The 17,884-nt window shown below is 34.1% G+C and overlaps 2 protein-coding genes and 1 long non-coding RNA gene across 3 annotated transcripts in view; all 3 read right to left on the bottom strand.

The window, feature by feature from the left end:
- The window catches only part of LOC126968782 (uncharacterized), a 559,194-nt gene that overhangs the window by 192,616 nt on the left and 348,694 nt on the right, over positions 1 to 17,884 (bottom strand). The window lies entirely within an intron of this gene.
- Positions 3,772 to 7,887, bottom strand: LOC126968760 (cytochrome c oxidase subunit 5A, mitochondrial). The gene is made up of 2 exons (XM_050813873.1): positions 7,672 to 7,887; positions 3,772 to 4,270 (listed from the first exon to the last, which is right to left on the bottom strand). Exons 1-2 carry the CDS (start codon positions 7,806 to 7,808, stop codon positions 3,949 to 3,951), a joined length of 459 nt encoding a protein of 152 aa, XP_050669830.1. The 5' UTR covers positions 7,809 to 7,887; the 3' UTR covers positions 3,772 to 3,948.
- Positions 10,259 to 12,240, bottom strand: LOC126968717 (bifunctional arginine demethylase and lysyl-hydroxylase PSR). Its single transcript, XM_050813812.1, has 3 exons — positions 11,878 to 12,240; positions 10,913 to 11,616; positions 10,259 to 10,837 (listed from the first exon to the last, which is right to left on the bottom strand). The coding sequence occupies exons 1-3, from the start codon at positions 11,948 to 11,950 to the stop codon at positions 10,454 to 10,456; spliced, it is 1,161 nt and encodes a 386-aa protein (XP_050669769.1). The 5' UTR covers positions 11,951 to 12,240; the 3' UTR covers positions 10,259 to 10,453.

Raw genomic sequence — 17,884 nt, 5'->3', positions numbered from 1 at the left:
TAGGCAATGAAATGGCCGATGAGCTCGCAAGGGCTGGGGCTAAAGCAGTCCAATATGGTCCGGAACCCATTTGTGGACTGCCTAAGAGCGCCATCCGACACACCCTGAGTATCCAATGTAAACAAGAAGCACTTAAACGCTGGTACAACTCTTCAGGTTTAAGCCACTCTAAAGCACTGATAAGGGCATTCAACAGTAGATATGCGAATGAAGGGACCCTATCTTTGAACAGGAAAAATCTATGCATACTCACTAGGATGCTAACTGGGCACTGTCGCCTAGAAGCACCTCAGTGTGGTCGGCATCAAAAACGACAAAACTTGCAGATTCTGTCTTGGGGATGATGAAACGCCCATTCATCTACTCTGCGACTGTGGCCAACTAATGCATAAGCGTAACACAATCTTTGGCGACTACATCGTGCCACCAGATGGTGTTTGCAACACTCGCGTCAAGGAGATACTGCGGTTCGTAAAGGCGGCAGGGCTTGAAGACGAGCTTTACTATGAGTGGCGAACACAATAGTTCAACTATGGACGCGGTGTTACTAGGAATCTTTAGGACTAAGAAATAGCCACCCTCTTCAAATAATAATAATAACCACCTACTGTTTAAAATACAATTATTTATTCAAAAACTCACGCACACTAAATCAAATTTACATACGTATCGCTACGTAGGTACTATTTATTATTTTTTTACGAAATAGGAGGGCAAACGAATGTCTTGCAACACCAGAGCAATCACAGAGGTTAATCCTGCTGCAAGTCTACTTGGTAATTGACAGTCAAGTCACAGATTTCGCAAAAGATAACGAGCCGTTCACACAGTACCTATTGGGCCCGCTACAATTCAAGCTGCACTGCGATGCGCGCAGTTAAATGGTTCGAGCTACTATTGGAGGCACCAAACCAGATATTAGAGCAATTTTAGGAACATAGTAGAGCGTTAGAATTCGGGTCGGCTTTTCTGTACTGCTTTGCTCTGATTATGTTATGTATATGTGTCTAACATTAACGAATTGTCTAAAAACTGTGATATTAATTATAACATTAACACCAGTAACAAACATAAACTTGTTATGCCTACTATTCGGTTATGTCGAGTTAGTAATTCTTTTACTGGGCGATGTGTATGCTTTTACAACATGACCCAAGAAAAAGTTCAAAACAAATGTGTTACGAAATTCAAAAGAATTGTTAAAAAACCTCTGTGTCAAAGATCTACGTGGACAAGTCGACGACTTGGTGGAAACGTGGACTTTCGTAATGATATGGACACAGATTTGGAATGGAGTGATCGCCCTCTGGTTACTTCATAAAATTTTTTATAAAAAAGGCCCTCTGAGTTATTGCGCCCGTTTTTCACAGGTCTAAGTCTTCTCAGTCTTAAATTTTCGAATGGGTGTTAGCTTTTGACGTTCAATAAGTGATTTTAAATCAAAATATTTGGATATGACTCCCAGTTTCTTCAAAGCTTGCTTTGCCTCCGAGATGAACGCGAATTTTAGTGGCTTTCTGCCTAGTGCAGATAAACTACTTATGTAACGAGCTTCCTTTCGTGGTATTTAGGTACAGGACGATCACACATGGGTACCATGTAAGTTCAAAAAAGCGCGTACTTCTCCCTTAAACGCCGGCACGGCTCATGAGGTTCCTTGGTCTTGCAGGTGAATAGGGGCGGCGATAATCTCTTAACAGGTCTAAACTAACGGGCGTTCACAATATACAACCTACAGATAGAGATAAAGCTGTCCCAATATACCCGATAAGTCGTTCTTATCGCCTTATATTGGGACGCGTGAATTGCAATTTCCATACAAAGTTCTATCGCTGGTAAGCTATACGTCGTCCCATTGACAGACAGCGTGTACGGATATGGTGAATTACCGTCGATAATCTTATTGGGACAGAAATGTCAACGATAGTTACGATTTTTATCTCAAGTACGCCACAACCAGAGATATACAGAATATTGGGAACCCTTATAGTCTTAACAGCATGTTTATTATATATATATATGTTTCAGGTATAAGAAAATAAACTTTGTTTCAATCTTAAGCACCGATCACTGCCATTATAATTAGAAAACAAATACTCTAAGCTTGGTGCTCTACCTTAACGTGACATTGGCTCACTTGCGGTACAACTTCCACATCCACAGTAGGACGAATAGAATACAACCAATGGCTTTACTTTTGGTATCTGCCAGGCACTCACAAACATTCCAGATGTATTTCCGTTATCACTGTTATTATAACTATGCTTAACAGACACACTTGCGAATGGATATGTATTGATTTGAGATTCCTGCTGCAATATGAACCTTAGAGATCCTGTATTCTGATACTTTATGAGCTGTTGAAGAGGCATTTTGGGATTGAACAGAACAAGTTTTTTTTGCCTCCATGGGATAGCAGAGAGATTTCTTAACCTTTCCAGTTTAATTGTTGTTTTGGGTTTTTTGGCCAGCAATCTAACTAATTTTATTTATCTTGATTTTTGCTTGTTGTTTGCTTGCTTTTCAGAAATCTGTGATATTTGCATATGTCCACTTTTGAGTTACTAGTCATTAGAAGTTTTTTTTTAAGACAATAAGGGACAAGACCAGCAGGACATTCAGCTAGTGGTAATTAACACACCCTGCCCTTTATAATACAGCACCACTCAGGATTCTTAAAAACACAATAATTCTGAGCGGCACTACAACTGCACTTGTCACATTGAGACTTAAGATGTTAAAACTTATTTGCCCAATAATTTCACTATTGACAGCACCCTTCAGACCGAAACACAGTAATGCTTACACATTACTGCTTCACAGCAGAAATAGGTGCCATTGTGGCATCCATAATCTAGCCGGCTATAGAATACTGATGTCTACAATTTGATGAAGGTTGAGGTAATTGATAGCAGATATTCAAATAAAATCAAAATACCAATCTACAATCAATGGTGGTGCCCAACCAAAAGAAGCTGGCACTATAATCCATACTATAAACTAAGCCATTGCATTTATGGTTGGGCTGGGACATACTAAAGATCTTGTCAGTGTAATAATTTTGAATATTATGAACTTGTCCGTCATTTTTGTGCAAAAACTTGAAGATGAAATATATACAGTGATTAGTTTTCCAAATATGACTAAATATTATGCATTACAATAGCTAGACTTGTGATCAAAAATGTAGTCCTATTAATAAAACTTACTGTATATATAACTTTTTTGTTTTATTTTTTCAAACCTAATAGTTTTTTTATTAGAAAAGTTTGAATATTAACCCTACAGTCTCAATATTTTACACCTATTCTTAATGATTCTCTTCTATGATATAGGAGTACCCCAGGGATCGGTTCTGGGTCTGGTACTGTACACAATCTACACATGTGACCTGCCAGAAACACCTGATGTTGTAACCACTACATTAACTGAGGACACCACTATCCTGGCAAATGATAACAATCGCAACCATGCTTCACAAAGCTTCAGTGTGGACTGGACAAAATTGAAGACTGGCTGACAAAATGATGAATAAAAGCTAGTACATTGAAGTTAACCCACATTACTTTCGCTCTCCCACCAGGAGACTGTTCACCTAGGAGATGCCACACTGCCACACAATGAGTCTGTTAAGTACTTGGGTATATATCCAACACATCTGCTCATAGTTTGGGGACTGATTGCAGATATAATAGAAAAAATAAATTCTAAATGATTTACAATATTATGTAGTCCATAAATAGTTTGTTCAGAAGCAATAGAAGTCATGAGTCAGTTTAATAAAAAACCTTTATTCTCTAATGTATGTAATGATACATAACTTAGTATAAGCCAGCAAATTCACAGGATGGTAATAGAGCACTTGATATCTAGTAATAATAATTAAATAAAATAAAAGTCGACAACAAAACTATTATACAAATTTTCTACAACTTATCACTGATACTTTTACATCTCATACACATTCTTTAGGGCTAACTCGGGTTTATCATAGCCAAGTTCTTCAGGTGTTTCAATTCCTAACTCGGTAAGGGTAGGTTTAATTTCTTGAACAATGTAAGGATATATTTCATTAACTTTGCTTCCACATTTATCTTTGCAAGCTTCAATAAACCTTACTGCAAGTGCATAGTCATTGACTCGTCTGCAGGCATGGAGAGCAGCAATTATGATTTTGGGATCAGGCACAAGGTCCATACCACAAAGATCATTCATTCCCTTCCGGATTTCCCAACCATCGATATCTTTTCTATTGAAAAATTCTTCATATCTGTAAAATTATAATGAAGTAATTACTAAAGTTGTTTATTGACACAAACATTTAAAAAAATATCTGAAACTCAAGACTGTGCCTGAAAATGAAAAGATATGTAAGAAATAGTTTTATTAAAATAGGTTTAAACTATATAATATTTCTGATTTGACTCTTTCTTATAAGAAGAGCCATACGAACATACAAGAAAATCACTAGGCATAAAAAGGCATAAAAGGCATTTATTTTCTCAAAATTGATTCCTTTAGAATTCTTTTTGATGTCATTTCTTATACTACTAGATACTACTACCGCTTCGGAAACAAATGGCGCTCTGAGAGAGAAGAAGCGGCGCAAGAAACTCGTCCAGCATTCTTTTTTTTGCGCTCTTTTCAATAAAAATATACAATATTGTACAGTCGCTATAAAATAATCACAATCTAGTCCCAGGCTGTCCGATCATTTAGATATTCAGCAGTGGAGTAATAGGATTTACGACAGAGCCATTTTTTTATAAAACATTTAAATTTATTTATAGATAATGCCTGAACAGTGGCTGGGACTTTATTGTAGAAGTGTATACATATACCCTTAAAGCTATTATGTATCTTATGAAGCCTACTAGAATTAGTTACAAGCAATCCTTTATTTCTAGTGTTATTATAATGAAAATCACTATTAAGAGCAAAAAGGTGACGATTTTTGTGAACATATATTAAATTTTCATAAATGTACTGACAATGAATAGTCATAATATTTATTTCTTTAAATTTTTCTTTGAGAGACTGTCTATAACCAAGCTGATATATAGCACGAACAGCTCTCCTTTGCAGTGCAAACACTATATCAATGTCAGCAGCATGACCCCATAGTAATATACTGTATGTCATGATGCTGTGAAAATAACTAAAGTACACTAATCTACATCTCAACATTTGTGTACACTCTAATCTTTCTAACTGCATATGCCGCAGAGCTGAGTCTATCTGCTAGATGGGTAATATGTGGACCCCACTGAAGCTTTTTATCTAACGTGATACCCAAGAAGACCGTAGTGTCCACAAGTTCCAATCCCTGGTCATTTATAAGTACGTTGGTTTGTACCTCCGCTGTGTTTGGTGTAATGTACCGTAAACACTTTGTTTTTTTACTGTTTAAGTGCAGATTATTCGTCTCAAACCAACGCACTATCTTTGAGAGTGCATTGCTTACCTCGTCATCAATATCCACACGTCGCTTCACTTTAAAAATAAGTGAAGTATCATCAGCAAACAATACAATCTCATGGCTATCATCTACCACAAACGGTAGATCGTTAATATATATAAGAAACAAGAAAGGACCGAGAATAGAACCCTGTGGAACACCTATTCCCACAGGTTTACCCGAACACCGTTTGCCATTTATATCGACTATCTGAACTCTTTCGCTTAAATATGATTTTAACAGATTTAGGGCTCTATTTTTCACTCCATAATGCTTTAGTTTTACGAGTAAAGTTTCATGGTGGACGCAGTCAAATGCTTTTGACAAATCACAAAAAATTCCCAGGCGTCAAAGATGTGCTCAATGAGTCTAGTACCCGCATTAATTGTTGATAAGCCCCTAGTGAAACCAAACTGATTTTTGTTCATTAATTTACAAAAATGCATTTGTAGCTGTTGAAGCAAGTTTTTCAAAAAATTTTTTTTTTACTAAAAACAGGCAGCACTGAAATAGGTCTGAAATTAGCAGGGTCAAAAGAACTGCCCGATTTAAACAAAGGTATAACTTTGCTGTATTTCATGAGGTCAGGGAACACACCCTCATCTATGCATTCATTAAATATTATTGCTAATTCAGGTGCTATAATGTCAAGTATGTATTTAACAATATTAGTCGAATGGCCCCATAGGTCTTTTGTATTTTTTAGGTTAATTAATTTGAAGATTTTTATTATATCGCTACCTGTAACATACTTAAATTTCAAGTCAGTAGAAGATACTGGTACGTGTAATTTAAGCATATCATATGCTGCTTTTGGCAAAGAGTTAAGGTATTTGGTCGTGACAATCGGGATTTCGGAGAAGTATTTATCAAATTCATTTGCAATTTCTATTTCCGAATTTATAACGCGATTATTAATATTTAAACAGATAGAGGTGTTACGGCAATTCGATCTACCAGTTTCATTGTTAATTACACTCCAAGTCGCTTTTACTTTATTATTACTGTTTTTAATTTTATCTGCAATTAAACGTGTTTTCGCTTCATGACAAACTATTTTAAAGAGCTTGGAGTATTTTTTTACATATATTTTAAATTCTTCACTATTATTGTAATGTTTCTCATAATAAAGGTCATATAAGCGTTTACGACTTTTGTGGATACCCATTGTTGCCCAATCATTAAAACTATGTTTGTTGTTTACTGTCACCGTTACTGGAGTAAAAATCCTGTCAAATTCCTCACAGAAGGAATTGAAGACTAAGTTGTAGTGAAAATTAGCAGTTTCGCCACAGTGTAAAAATGGTATTGTATTTACCAAATTATTTCTAAACCTCTCAAGACGGCTACCCGTAACTGGTATAATCGTCACCTTTTTTGGTCTGACATTGTCCAATCTTGTATTTACTTTTATAAGTTGCCCACTATGGTCGGACTGAAGATTATTAATTATGAGTTTACTAGTAATAGTAACATCTGTAAAAATATTATCTAAACAGGTTGCTGTTGTAGAAGTGATTCTAGTAGGTTCCCAAAATACATTGAACAAATTAAAACTTTGAAATAAATTTTTAAGGCTAGCACAATTGGCCGAAGGTTCAATCAAGTTTATATTAAAATCTCCACACACTATAATTGACTTGCTAGTTTTGCTAAATTTTGATAGTACCTCCTCCATTCTATGTTGGAATTGTTCATATAATGCAGTGGGGGGGCGGTATACACTTACAATAATAAATTGCTCTAGTTCTATACAAGCTATCTCAATTAGTTGTTCTATGGAGAGATAAACAATATCTCTTCTATTTTTACATTTTAATCTATTATAAATAATAATTAGGGAACCTCCATGTATTGCCCTACTTCTACAAAACGAACTGACTACTTTATGTTCTACTATATTCTACTATACTAATCGTATCCAATTTTTTTAATGTTGCATTAATTCATTTTTATGTAACAATTTTCGTACTCATAATTAGGCCGGTTCAAAAATCGTACAGAGATAACGCAAAACTTATGACTAGGTTCACCCTTCATCAGTTGAAGTTGAAACGTGTTGAAAACATACCATACATATTTATATAATCCTAAACTTAACAGAAATTCCAGTTGAATATAAACGTTGCATTACGGAAACGTGTACTTGCAAGACTTAGTAAACATAACGAATAGATTTTGTTACATAACGTCAAAATTTACAGTCAGGTTACCTTCTATCGAATTCTTCATCGGATTCAACGGGTCCACCGTGAGAATTTCTTGCTGGGATTACAGCACTGACCCTGACTGTTGGTAACAGGGAACGTTTAAGGATAGTCACAAAAGTACCCGAAGCTGATTTTAACATTTTGAGTGTAGAATTTACTGTAACTTTAGTAAGGATAACAAATGGCTGCCGTGGTTGCCGAAATCCATAGACTAAAAATAAATAATGACACTAGGTTGACACAATTTGAAGACAAAGAATATATTATTAAACAAACTACATAGATAGATATAATTCATGTATGTATGTGCATTTTTAATAATTATTATGATTTATTTGAGAACCATGTAACCAGCTAATAAATAAACATTTAATTTCAAGACGATATATTTTTACAATTTTTGTTTTAAAATGTGTAATGGCTGTTTTCTGCAAAACTAGGTCCAATTATGTATTTATTTATATTGAAAAATAGATATAGATTTCATAAAAGTTGCCAGTAATATACAAGTTCTCGCGTCTATCTAAACATGTTAGACACACGTTCACAAATGTTTTATGGTAGGTACTATTACCATCTAGAATTAAATTTTTAAAAAATTTAGTTCTAAATATAATAATATCAAGGAAACAATTGATTTAGCCTTAATTCCTTGTGATAAATTTTAATTTTTTTTTTGTCTCTTTTACCTTAATTTGAATTCAAAACAGCTAACTTAGAAACTGTATTAAAATACTAATGATCCGGCACATGTACAGTACTATTACAGGTACCATTCAGAATTTCTGATGATCGGTATAGGTACCTACTGTAATCCAACTTCAGAAGCAAGCTGTGTTTCCATATTTTGTTTGTAATATGGTAACTGTTGTTAGTACCACTATGTGGTGGAATGTTGGGTCCATAATTTTTATTTGCATAGAGAATGAGGATACACTATGAAGTTGTACTTGTAAAACTTTGATTAAAATGTAGTAAGTTTTTAGTATTGCTACGATTCAGCATACAAAACAAATTGGGAGTGTTCAATCACATATCTTGCTTTATGCCTATGGAAAATAAAATCGGAGGAGTATACAAATAAAAATTCTAGGATAGTTCTTACCAAAATACCTAGTCTAGTTTTGTAAGATTAATGGAATGCCTCAAGCTAATAGAGATTTTGTTGTAAAAAAAATGGAAAACGTAAAAAAGGAACGTTTTTCGAAACGAACTTAAAAAAGGAACGCGATTTTCATACACTCCAGCGCCCTAAAGTTTCTCCTACTGAATCACGCGCGATACACGACGTTATTTCCTCGTAGAATAAAAATACAGGAGTTATTACTATTATATTACGCTATTGCGCGCGAAAGAGTGAACGTACATAAAAAGGTTTAAAAATAATCACTCACGATTGCGTGCGCAATCTTTCCCGCATTCAATCGCGCACAATCAGATCGCAAGTGAAAGCACGTGTCGTGTAAAGGCGGCTATTGAGCGCGTTTACGGTTTCTGGTTATGAAGCGAAGCTTTTATACGCACTTTCGAGCCGCTCGCCGCGCCGTCTGCCTGCTCCAGCTAAGCGTCAGATTTTCTAGCGTTACACTAGAGCGTCAGATGTAGGACCGTTACACGATATATTTTATAAGTATATATAGCTGCGGCGCGTTACCCAAAACCAAAACAGTTTTCGGTATGGAATAACGGTTTCGAAAACTAGCGTATTTAATACCTTAGTGTTATTCTTATTTCTTCACGTATCTATTAAAGAAATTAATTATTATCAAGTAAAAATTAATACTTATGCTCAGGACCGATCGTCGTGTAAATCTTTGGAGAAGGCAGTGGACGTCTTCCGGCTGATGATGAAGTAAAAATTGGTGCTCATGAAAATTACATTATGTTGCCGCGTCAAAATTAATTTAAAGATTCCTACCGAGATACCTATATAATATGCGAATGGTGATTCGTTATGGTGGTGTTAATAAATTCAAAATAATGTTAAGCGTTATAGCTTACCAATAAGCGTCGTAATACAAAACAAAATCACCTACCGTAGGTATATTATATGACCCCGATGTGATGATCACATGGCGCCCTTCAACCTAAGACTACACAATACTTGAATAACATAAAAATCAGACACATATAGCAAATTAAGAGTAGATTCATCACCTAATTAGGTAGATACTATCAAAATAATAATTGTTGAATACTCAGTAGCCAGCATGAAAACCAAGTTGTTTTGTTAAAAATACCTAGTTTTGTACTGTGCTGTTGTATACCATTTTTAATCACATGTTCTCACATTATTGTATAATGTTGTTCTTATTAGCAGTCAGCAGACAGTAAGTTCAAACATGCCACTCAGTGTAATTTTTATATAATATACTATATATATACCAATATATCAAAAATTCGAGCACTTTCACTTATCTTATAAAGCTTTGCTTCATTTGGGCATCCCTAGACATCACTGCTTTTTTGTTCTGTTAAAAATACTAGTTGAGTGTGTACTATGCATTTTTTTTCAGTTAATTTACACAATAGAGACAAATCACATCATATTGTAAAGTTTGTTTAGAATGCTAGGAATATAAAACACTACTTAAATGAATACAATTTATTCAGCTTAACAATGCATATCAATAGTTATTGTTATTTGAAAAACCAACACATTTGTTTTAATTTACTATAATATTATCTAGTAATACAAAAGACTTTGCTTAGCCTATTAAGAATATCTATATTGGTGCGACAAGTACAAAAATACCTGATTTTATTATATATATTTTTATTGTCTTCATATTTTTCTCCTTCTTTTCTTTTTTGATGCTGTAATACTTTCTTGACCACTGTCATCTTCACTAGAGCTACTAGAAGAACTGTCACTGTCACTGCTCGAAGAACTGCTGTTAGACGAACTATCCGAAGCAACACCGGTGCTTTGATTTATGTCCATACCACTTGCAATCTTATACAACTCTGGTTCTTTGCATTCAAGTACTTTCAGCCACTTCTTGGAAAGTTTTGGACGGCCTCTCACAGTTTTGTGCCAGACAACTGGGAAGTTAGTTTTGCTACAGAAGTTTTGTGTTACAGCAACTGTGTCGTCAAGATTCAATACAACATGCCACCAACCTCCGGGTACAAACACTGTTTCACCCGGCTTTTGTAGTATTTCAACCTGAAAATTTTCAGAAGACAATTAATAACAATGCAATGGAATATTTAATAATTTATAATATAAATATTTTCTTACAGGTTTATATTCGCTCGGCCAAGAATCAAGCTGTGTTTTTGGATAAATTAATTTATACCATGTAATTGCTTCATCTCTTTGCTTGCCACCCATAGCTCCAGTAACTTTAATCAACTCTCGTGGGGTCTGAGTGGGGAAAAGACACCACCTCTTATGACCAAACACTAATGCATTCCAAGCACTTGTGCCTAATGGGTCTATGTGTATACCTGTCCCAGACCTCTGTGGTCCCATAACAAACCACCTATATGGAGGTCGCCTCTCTTCTCCACAATATTTAAAAAGATCATCTCTAAAGTACAAAGGAACTTCATAGTCATCCAGAAGTTTCTTTCGTCTTGGATGTTCACCAAAGCTACTATCAAAAATATATAGAGGGCTATCATCAGGTGTTGTTTTCATATACTCTATGTAATACTTCATTTTCATCTTAACACTATAGCCTTCATTATCCTCACCGCACTTAAATTTTTGGTTCCTATATTTCTTTACAAGTCTCTCGAGGGTCCACTTGTGATTAGCACGCCAATTTGTTTGCACCTTTGTTATAACAACTGGTTTATAAATTTTCTCATATTTATCAATAAACTCCTCTTGATTTACTTCATTTACATCTATTCTATCAACATTATCATTACATTTTAAAAACTCTTCAAAGTTTGTTGCATATTTGAAAGCTGTCCAGTGGTGCTTATCAGTGAGTTCTGTTTAAAAGTTTTAGGCATTATTGTTAATAAAATATTGTTTAAGATTACAATTACTTTATATTTAAGGTTATTTACAAAATGAGTCCATATTTTTATCAAATTGAGAAAAGAATCATCACAAAATTAATAATTATAACTTGATAGAGTTGTTAACAACATGAAATACTTAAATCATTGAGATAGTAACTGTTTCGATTACTTCATTCCGAAAACTACGGAGTGAATTCTAAGCAAGTTAATACTAATTGGAATACCTACCTGGTCGTGCTTTTCTCTTTACATCCTTAATACGTTTCTTAGCCTTATGTGATAACTTATATTCGCTCTCCATTATGGGTATTTTGTTCCCAAACTACTTCAACAATGCGTGAATGATTTTAATCGTTTTCTCGATAGTATTTGCTATCTAAATCATTGATATGAATTATGTTATGAGTAATATCTCTTCTAAGTAGATATTTTTTTGTAATCCACTATTTCGCAAATTAGGGAAACAGCTTTGCAATTATTTATTAGCTACACTTTACAAAATTCAAACTTCAAAGAGTACATACTACAAACAATTTAAATTTTATATTTCGTGGCCTAACATTATACTTTTTATGGAATTTTGATTTGAATGACGAATGTTTTTTTTAATTTCACTCCTTTTTGGAGACTTTGGCTCGCACATTCCATGCATCCGCCAGCTTCAAGTTTTCTTTTATCGACTCACATTGGAAGTTTTCTTGTATGTTCTACTTCAAAGTGTTTTTATTTATTTTAAGGTAGGGAAACGAATCACTTACAAAAATTTACAACACGAGAATTTTGATATTTGATATGGTTAAGATAAATGTAGGTAAATAAATATATACAAAAAAAATAGATGGAAACTATTATTTTCAGATAAAATATATTAGGTACTATACATTATTTATAATTTATTATTATTGCTATAAATATATCTAGGAAGTATACTATACAATATGGGATCAAGAGAACTCAGGAGGGTTCTATAGAAGTGGGGAAAGGGACACGGATGGATATCAAACTATCTAAAAAGGAAGTTCGGTCATATTTAGGACAGGAAAAGAATAAGTGATCCAGATCCCCAAAGTCATGTCAGCATTCACATTGTGGACTATTTATAATATGAAACCTTGCAAGGTGGGCCGGACAAGTGGTGTGTCCAAGGCGCATTCTTATCAATATGGTGGTAATGATTTTATCAAGTTTAATGACAGAGAACCATGACTTGTTAGGAATTATTATTTGTTGAATTTTACAAGAATTTTTGCCTTTAAATTGGCCAATTTCTGCCCAGACTTTACCCCAGGAGTCCCTGAGATAAAGACCAGAAAGAACAGCTAAATCCTGAGTATATATTTTAAAGGGGAATTTGTAACCACACACCACAGCTTCATTTGCAAGTGTGTCGGCTGTTTCGTTGCCTATTATGCCACAGTGGCTAGGTATCCAGACAAAAGTGACTGAAAGACCTTTTGTTGAATACTCGTAAAGTTTAATTCTAATGTCTGCTACAATATATCAGTCATCGTCGCGAGCCCATTGAGTGCGGTCTCTGTGTTCGTTAGTTTACGTTCGCACTTTCGCCAAGCTAACGTAGTGTGCGCGACGAATAATTATTAACCTTAATTCTATGTGCGCAAGTACTTAAGAAGGTGTACTATTAAGTTTGTAACTTTTATTTTTATAAGTTAATGGAGTGTGCAAAATGTTTAGAAACAGTGCATGACGGCGTATTATGTAGTCACTGCCACGGACTGTTGCTGAAACAACCTATCGCAAAATGGCAATGGATAAAAAGGCATCATGGAAATGTTTACAATGTCGCAATGCCAATATGTCTTCCACCGCGGCGGACATAACTACAGTCTTGCATGAAATTAAGGCTATGCGTGGAGATCTCAAAAGCATGCGCTCAGATATAACCTCAAACACCAAGGCTGTGGAGGAATTTAACTATCAATTATCTTGTCTAGCTGCTCGCTTTAACAACTTAGATAGCCGAATTTCTACAGTGGAAACAATAATACAAAAGGATTTGACCTCTGCCAACATTACAATTGATGAACTTCGTCGTGTCAATAACGAGCAGGATCAACACTCGAGATTGAATAATGTTGAAATATCAGGAGTGCCAGTCTCGAATGGTGAAAATCTGCTATCTATTTATTGTACGTGATATCTGTCATAAGGTTGCGTTTCAATTACAAGAATCTGATGTAGATTACATCCATCGTGTTCGTCGTTTTGTGAATCCCAACATTAGTGAAGGTCAAACACAGCCTTCTAGCAGCCGTCCCCCCGCGATCATAGTCAGGTTTAGCAGGAGACTCCGCAAGGATACGCTGATAGCAGCGGTGCGCGCGCGCCGCGGCCTTACAACAGCTGATATAGGTTTGCCTGGACCCACAGTGAACCTATATGTGTCAGATCACCTTACTCCATCTAATAAGTTACTTCTGAAGCAGGCCAGGAAAATCAAAGAAGATTTACACTACTCTTATTTATGGATTCGTGACTGTAAATTATTTATTAGAAAGAGTGATAAATCTAAGGCTCTCCGTATAACAAGTGAACAAGATTTAAATAAACTGAAGTGACTAATTCTCCTTACATTATATTATAGTAACATCACATTAAACTTTTTCGCATTAAAATTTATTATTATATATACTTGTAGTGGTAAACAGGTACGTCTTATGTATAAACTTAGTTTTTATTCACGTATACGAGGTTTAGGTAAATATGATAAATATACACAAATATTGGTTGGGTATTTATTTATTTGAATTAAATTTAGGCTAATAAAATGTTGACTCAACAATCATTTCAAATTTACTACCAGAACGTTAGGGGTTTAAGAACAAAATCAAATGAATTCATTTCTGAACTATCAATAAATAGTTATGACATAATTTTGATAACTGAAACCTGGCTAACAGCTGACTTTCATAGCGGTGAGTATTTCGATCGTAGGTATTATGTTTATCGTAGCGACAGGCCGAGGGAGGCGAGCGGTGCGGCCCGCGGTGGTGGCGTGGCAGTAGCCGTGCGCGCCGACTTACAGCCAGTGCAGCGAGACTGGCCGGTCCCGCCAGCTGCTACTTGTAACTGTGTGTGGATCTCGATTCCTTTACATGATACGCAAAGTGGGCCGACACGTTATGTAAATATAGCCTGCATCTATATCCCTCAAGGACCTTCTTATAAAGACACTATGATTTCGTTTACTGAAATTACTGGTAAAATAATTATAGAAAGACCACACGATTTGTTTTTAGTAACCGACGATTTTAATTTATCTAATGCACAGTGGCACGATTTACAAAGTAATAATCTGTTACTAATGCCCAGTGGTAACCAAGTTATACAATGTTTCTCTGAATTCCTTGCTTTTTCTAATTTGCAACAATATAATAGAATAAAAAATATTAACAACCGATTACTTGATTTGGTATTATGTAACACAAATTGTACTGTTCAGGAATGTGAACACCCGCTCACTAATGAAGATGTACATCACAGATCCCTGTATATAGAACTCACATTAAATTATCTTTTTCCTTTTAAAGCTAAATCTAGTTACATACACAATTTTCATTTGGGTAAGTACAATGAAATTAATCAAGAATTATTAGCTACTGACTGGTTTGCGCTTTTTAAATCATTAGATGTAGAAAACTGTGTCTTAAAATTTTATAATATAATTAATAATTTAATTTCTAAATTCATTCCTTATCGTAAGAACCGTATTTCTAACTCAATGCCCATATGGCACAGTAATGCCTTAAAAAAAATGTTAAATGAGAAAAGAAAAGTACACAAAAAATGGAAACTATATGGTAATCCCCTTGACTATAGTAGTTACTCCCTATTAAGAAGAAGAGCTCGCAAACTAGAAATGGAATGTTATAACTGTTATAATGAATTTTCTGAAAAAAATATCAAGAAATATCCAAACTTTTTTTGGTCTTATATTAAATCTATTTTAGCTAATCAGGGTCTGCCACAAACTATGCAATATAAAGGATCGACGTCCTCAGATGGTAAAGAAATTTGTAACATGTTTAATAAACACTTTCAATCAGTCTTTGAAAAGCCTAAAGATCATCCACGCCACTATAATGACAATGAAATAAATCCCTCAGCAATATTAGAAATTAGTACAGTCAGTTTAAGTATGGATATGGTTCTAAAATATCTTCAATCAGTTAATACTAATAAAGGAGCCGGTCCAGATGGCATTCATCCATTATTTATACAAAATTGTGCTAGATCATTAGCACTTCCTATTTTCTTAATATATAAGCAGTCTATTGATGAAGGATGTATGTCTAACCTTTGGAAACAAGTGTATATAACCCCTGTACCGAAAGGTTCTGTTAGCATGGATATAGAAAAGTATAGGCCAATATCTAAATTATGTCAATTTGGAAAAATATTTGAAAAAATAGTAACGAACCAATTATCTGTAGCTGTCCGTCAACATATTTGCCCAAATCAACATGGATTCTTTAAAGGTAGAAGTGTTGATAGTAATCTTTTGGTGTTTAATGAATTTTTGTTAGATGCTATGGACAAGGGATACCAGGTGGATGCTGTGTATACCGATTTTGCCAAAGCATTTGACAAAATTTGTCATGATACTCTATTGATGAAGCTCTGGCAACTCGGTATACATGGTGATCTTTTTAGGTTTCGTTTCTGATTTTAAATCAATAAGTTCTGGTGTTCCACAAGGATCGCATTTGGGCCCTCTATTATTTATTTTGTATATTAACAATATTTCTGAGATTAATTTTAATTTGATTTAATTTATTTTTAAATACAGAAAAATGTCATATTATTACATTTACAAGAAAACGCAATCCAATATTTTATAATTATAATCTTCGTGGTAAAGAACTCACAAGAGTCACTGAAGTTAGGGATCTAGGCGTAATTTTAGACTCGAAACTCACATATGTTAATCATATTGATAAAATCGTAAATAAAGGATATAAACAACTTGGTTTCATTTTACGCGCTGGAAAACCATTTAAGGATCCTTTAACTTATAAAATTTTATTTAATAGTTTTGTACGAAGCCACTTGGAATTTGCATGTGTAGTTTGGAAACCTTTTTATCAAATTCACGTTGATCGTTTAGAAAGAATTCAAAAAAAGTTTATTAAGGCTCTAGAATTTAGAACTGGACATGATGAATTCATTAATTACCAATTATCATTAGACAAACATAAAATAGAATCTCTATCATACCGTCGTGACAAATTCGATATAACCATATTATATAAAATCATAAGTTATGTTATTGACGCCCCTGCGTTATTACAGAAGATTACATTTAGGATACCTCGTATGTGTGAACGCAACAGTAGAGAAAAACCTTTATTCTCAATTCCGATTAGTAGAACTTGTTTTACCCACAATAGTTTCATAAGACGTGCCTGTCGGCTTTATAATAACTCCTTTAATCATATTGATATATTTTGTAACTCCATAAATAAATTAAAAAGATACCTTAGAATCAAAAACAAAAGTAATAAATTTAAATAAGTAACATACTTTCCTATAAGATATTATAGTATCTATACATATTTTATATACTTTATAAAATTCACCTTCTTACACGTAAAAACTTTATGTATATAAATGCGCCATAACCTGTATATAACACAGGGAACTAAAGGTTAATATTAACTCATAGTTATTAAGATAGTTGTATGAAACTGTTTGTTCCTTATTTAAAAAAAAAAAATAAAAAAAAAAAAATATGAAAAAATGATTTTGATTTGAAGGGAAAATCGCAAAAGAGCCTGTAAAGCACTCTTGGAATAACATAAAATTAAACTATTATTAAGTTTACAAAGTAAAACATATTCTAATGCTTTGGCGATGCCAAGACATTCAGCAGTAAAAAGTGACGTGTTAGATGGGCATTTTATTTTTTGGACAATACTATATTGGGCATGATAAACTCCTACAAAATCTTCTGACTTGTGTTTTGACGCATCGGTAAAAATATGATGCCATCCTGGCCAGTTTTCTTTAACAACAGAATTGAAATAATTATTGGCAATATATTTTTCAATATTTGCAATATAATGAACAGTCAGAATGGTAGATAAGGCTTCATATTTACATTTGAATAAATCAAGCTTTGGAGATCGATGTATCGGGCAGTGAATCGATTTATACCTCAAATAACTTTTTACCAATTAAGGGAGCGGCTTGTTATTCCAATAACTTGATGATC

The sequence above is a fragment of the Leptidea sinapis genome, chromosome 16 (assembly GCF_905404315.1).
Source record: "Leptidea sinapis chromosome 16, ilLepSina1.1, whole genome shotgun sequence".
NCBI lineage: Eukaryota > Metazoa > Arthropoda > Insecta > Lepidoptera > Pieridae > Leptidea > Leptidea sinapis.
This window is presented reverse-complemented; position numbering and strand designations above follow the sequence as displayed.

Coding starts and splice junctions, on each gene's coding strand:
- LOC126968760 (XM_050813873.1), bottom strand. CDS start 7,808: ATGTTAAAATCAGCTTCGGGTACTTTTGTGACTATCCTTAAACGTTCC. Junction 4,271..7,671: donor GATGAAGAATTCGATAGAAG/GTAACCTGACTG, acceptor ATAATTTTACAG/ATATGAAGAATTTTTCAATA.
- LOC126968717 (XM_050813812.1), bottom strand. CDS start 11,950: ATGGAGAGCGAATATAAGTTATCACATAAGGCTAAGAAACGTATTAAG. Junction 11,617..11,877: donor AAAGAGAAAAGCACGACCAG/GTAGGTATTCCA, acceptor ACTTTTAAACAG/AACTCACTGATAAGCACCAC. Junction 10,838..10,912: donor GGCCGAGCGAATATAAACCT/GTAAGAAAATAT, acceptor GAAAATTTTCAG/GTTGAAATACTACAAAAGCC.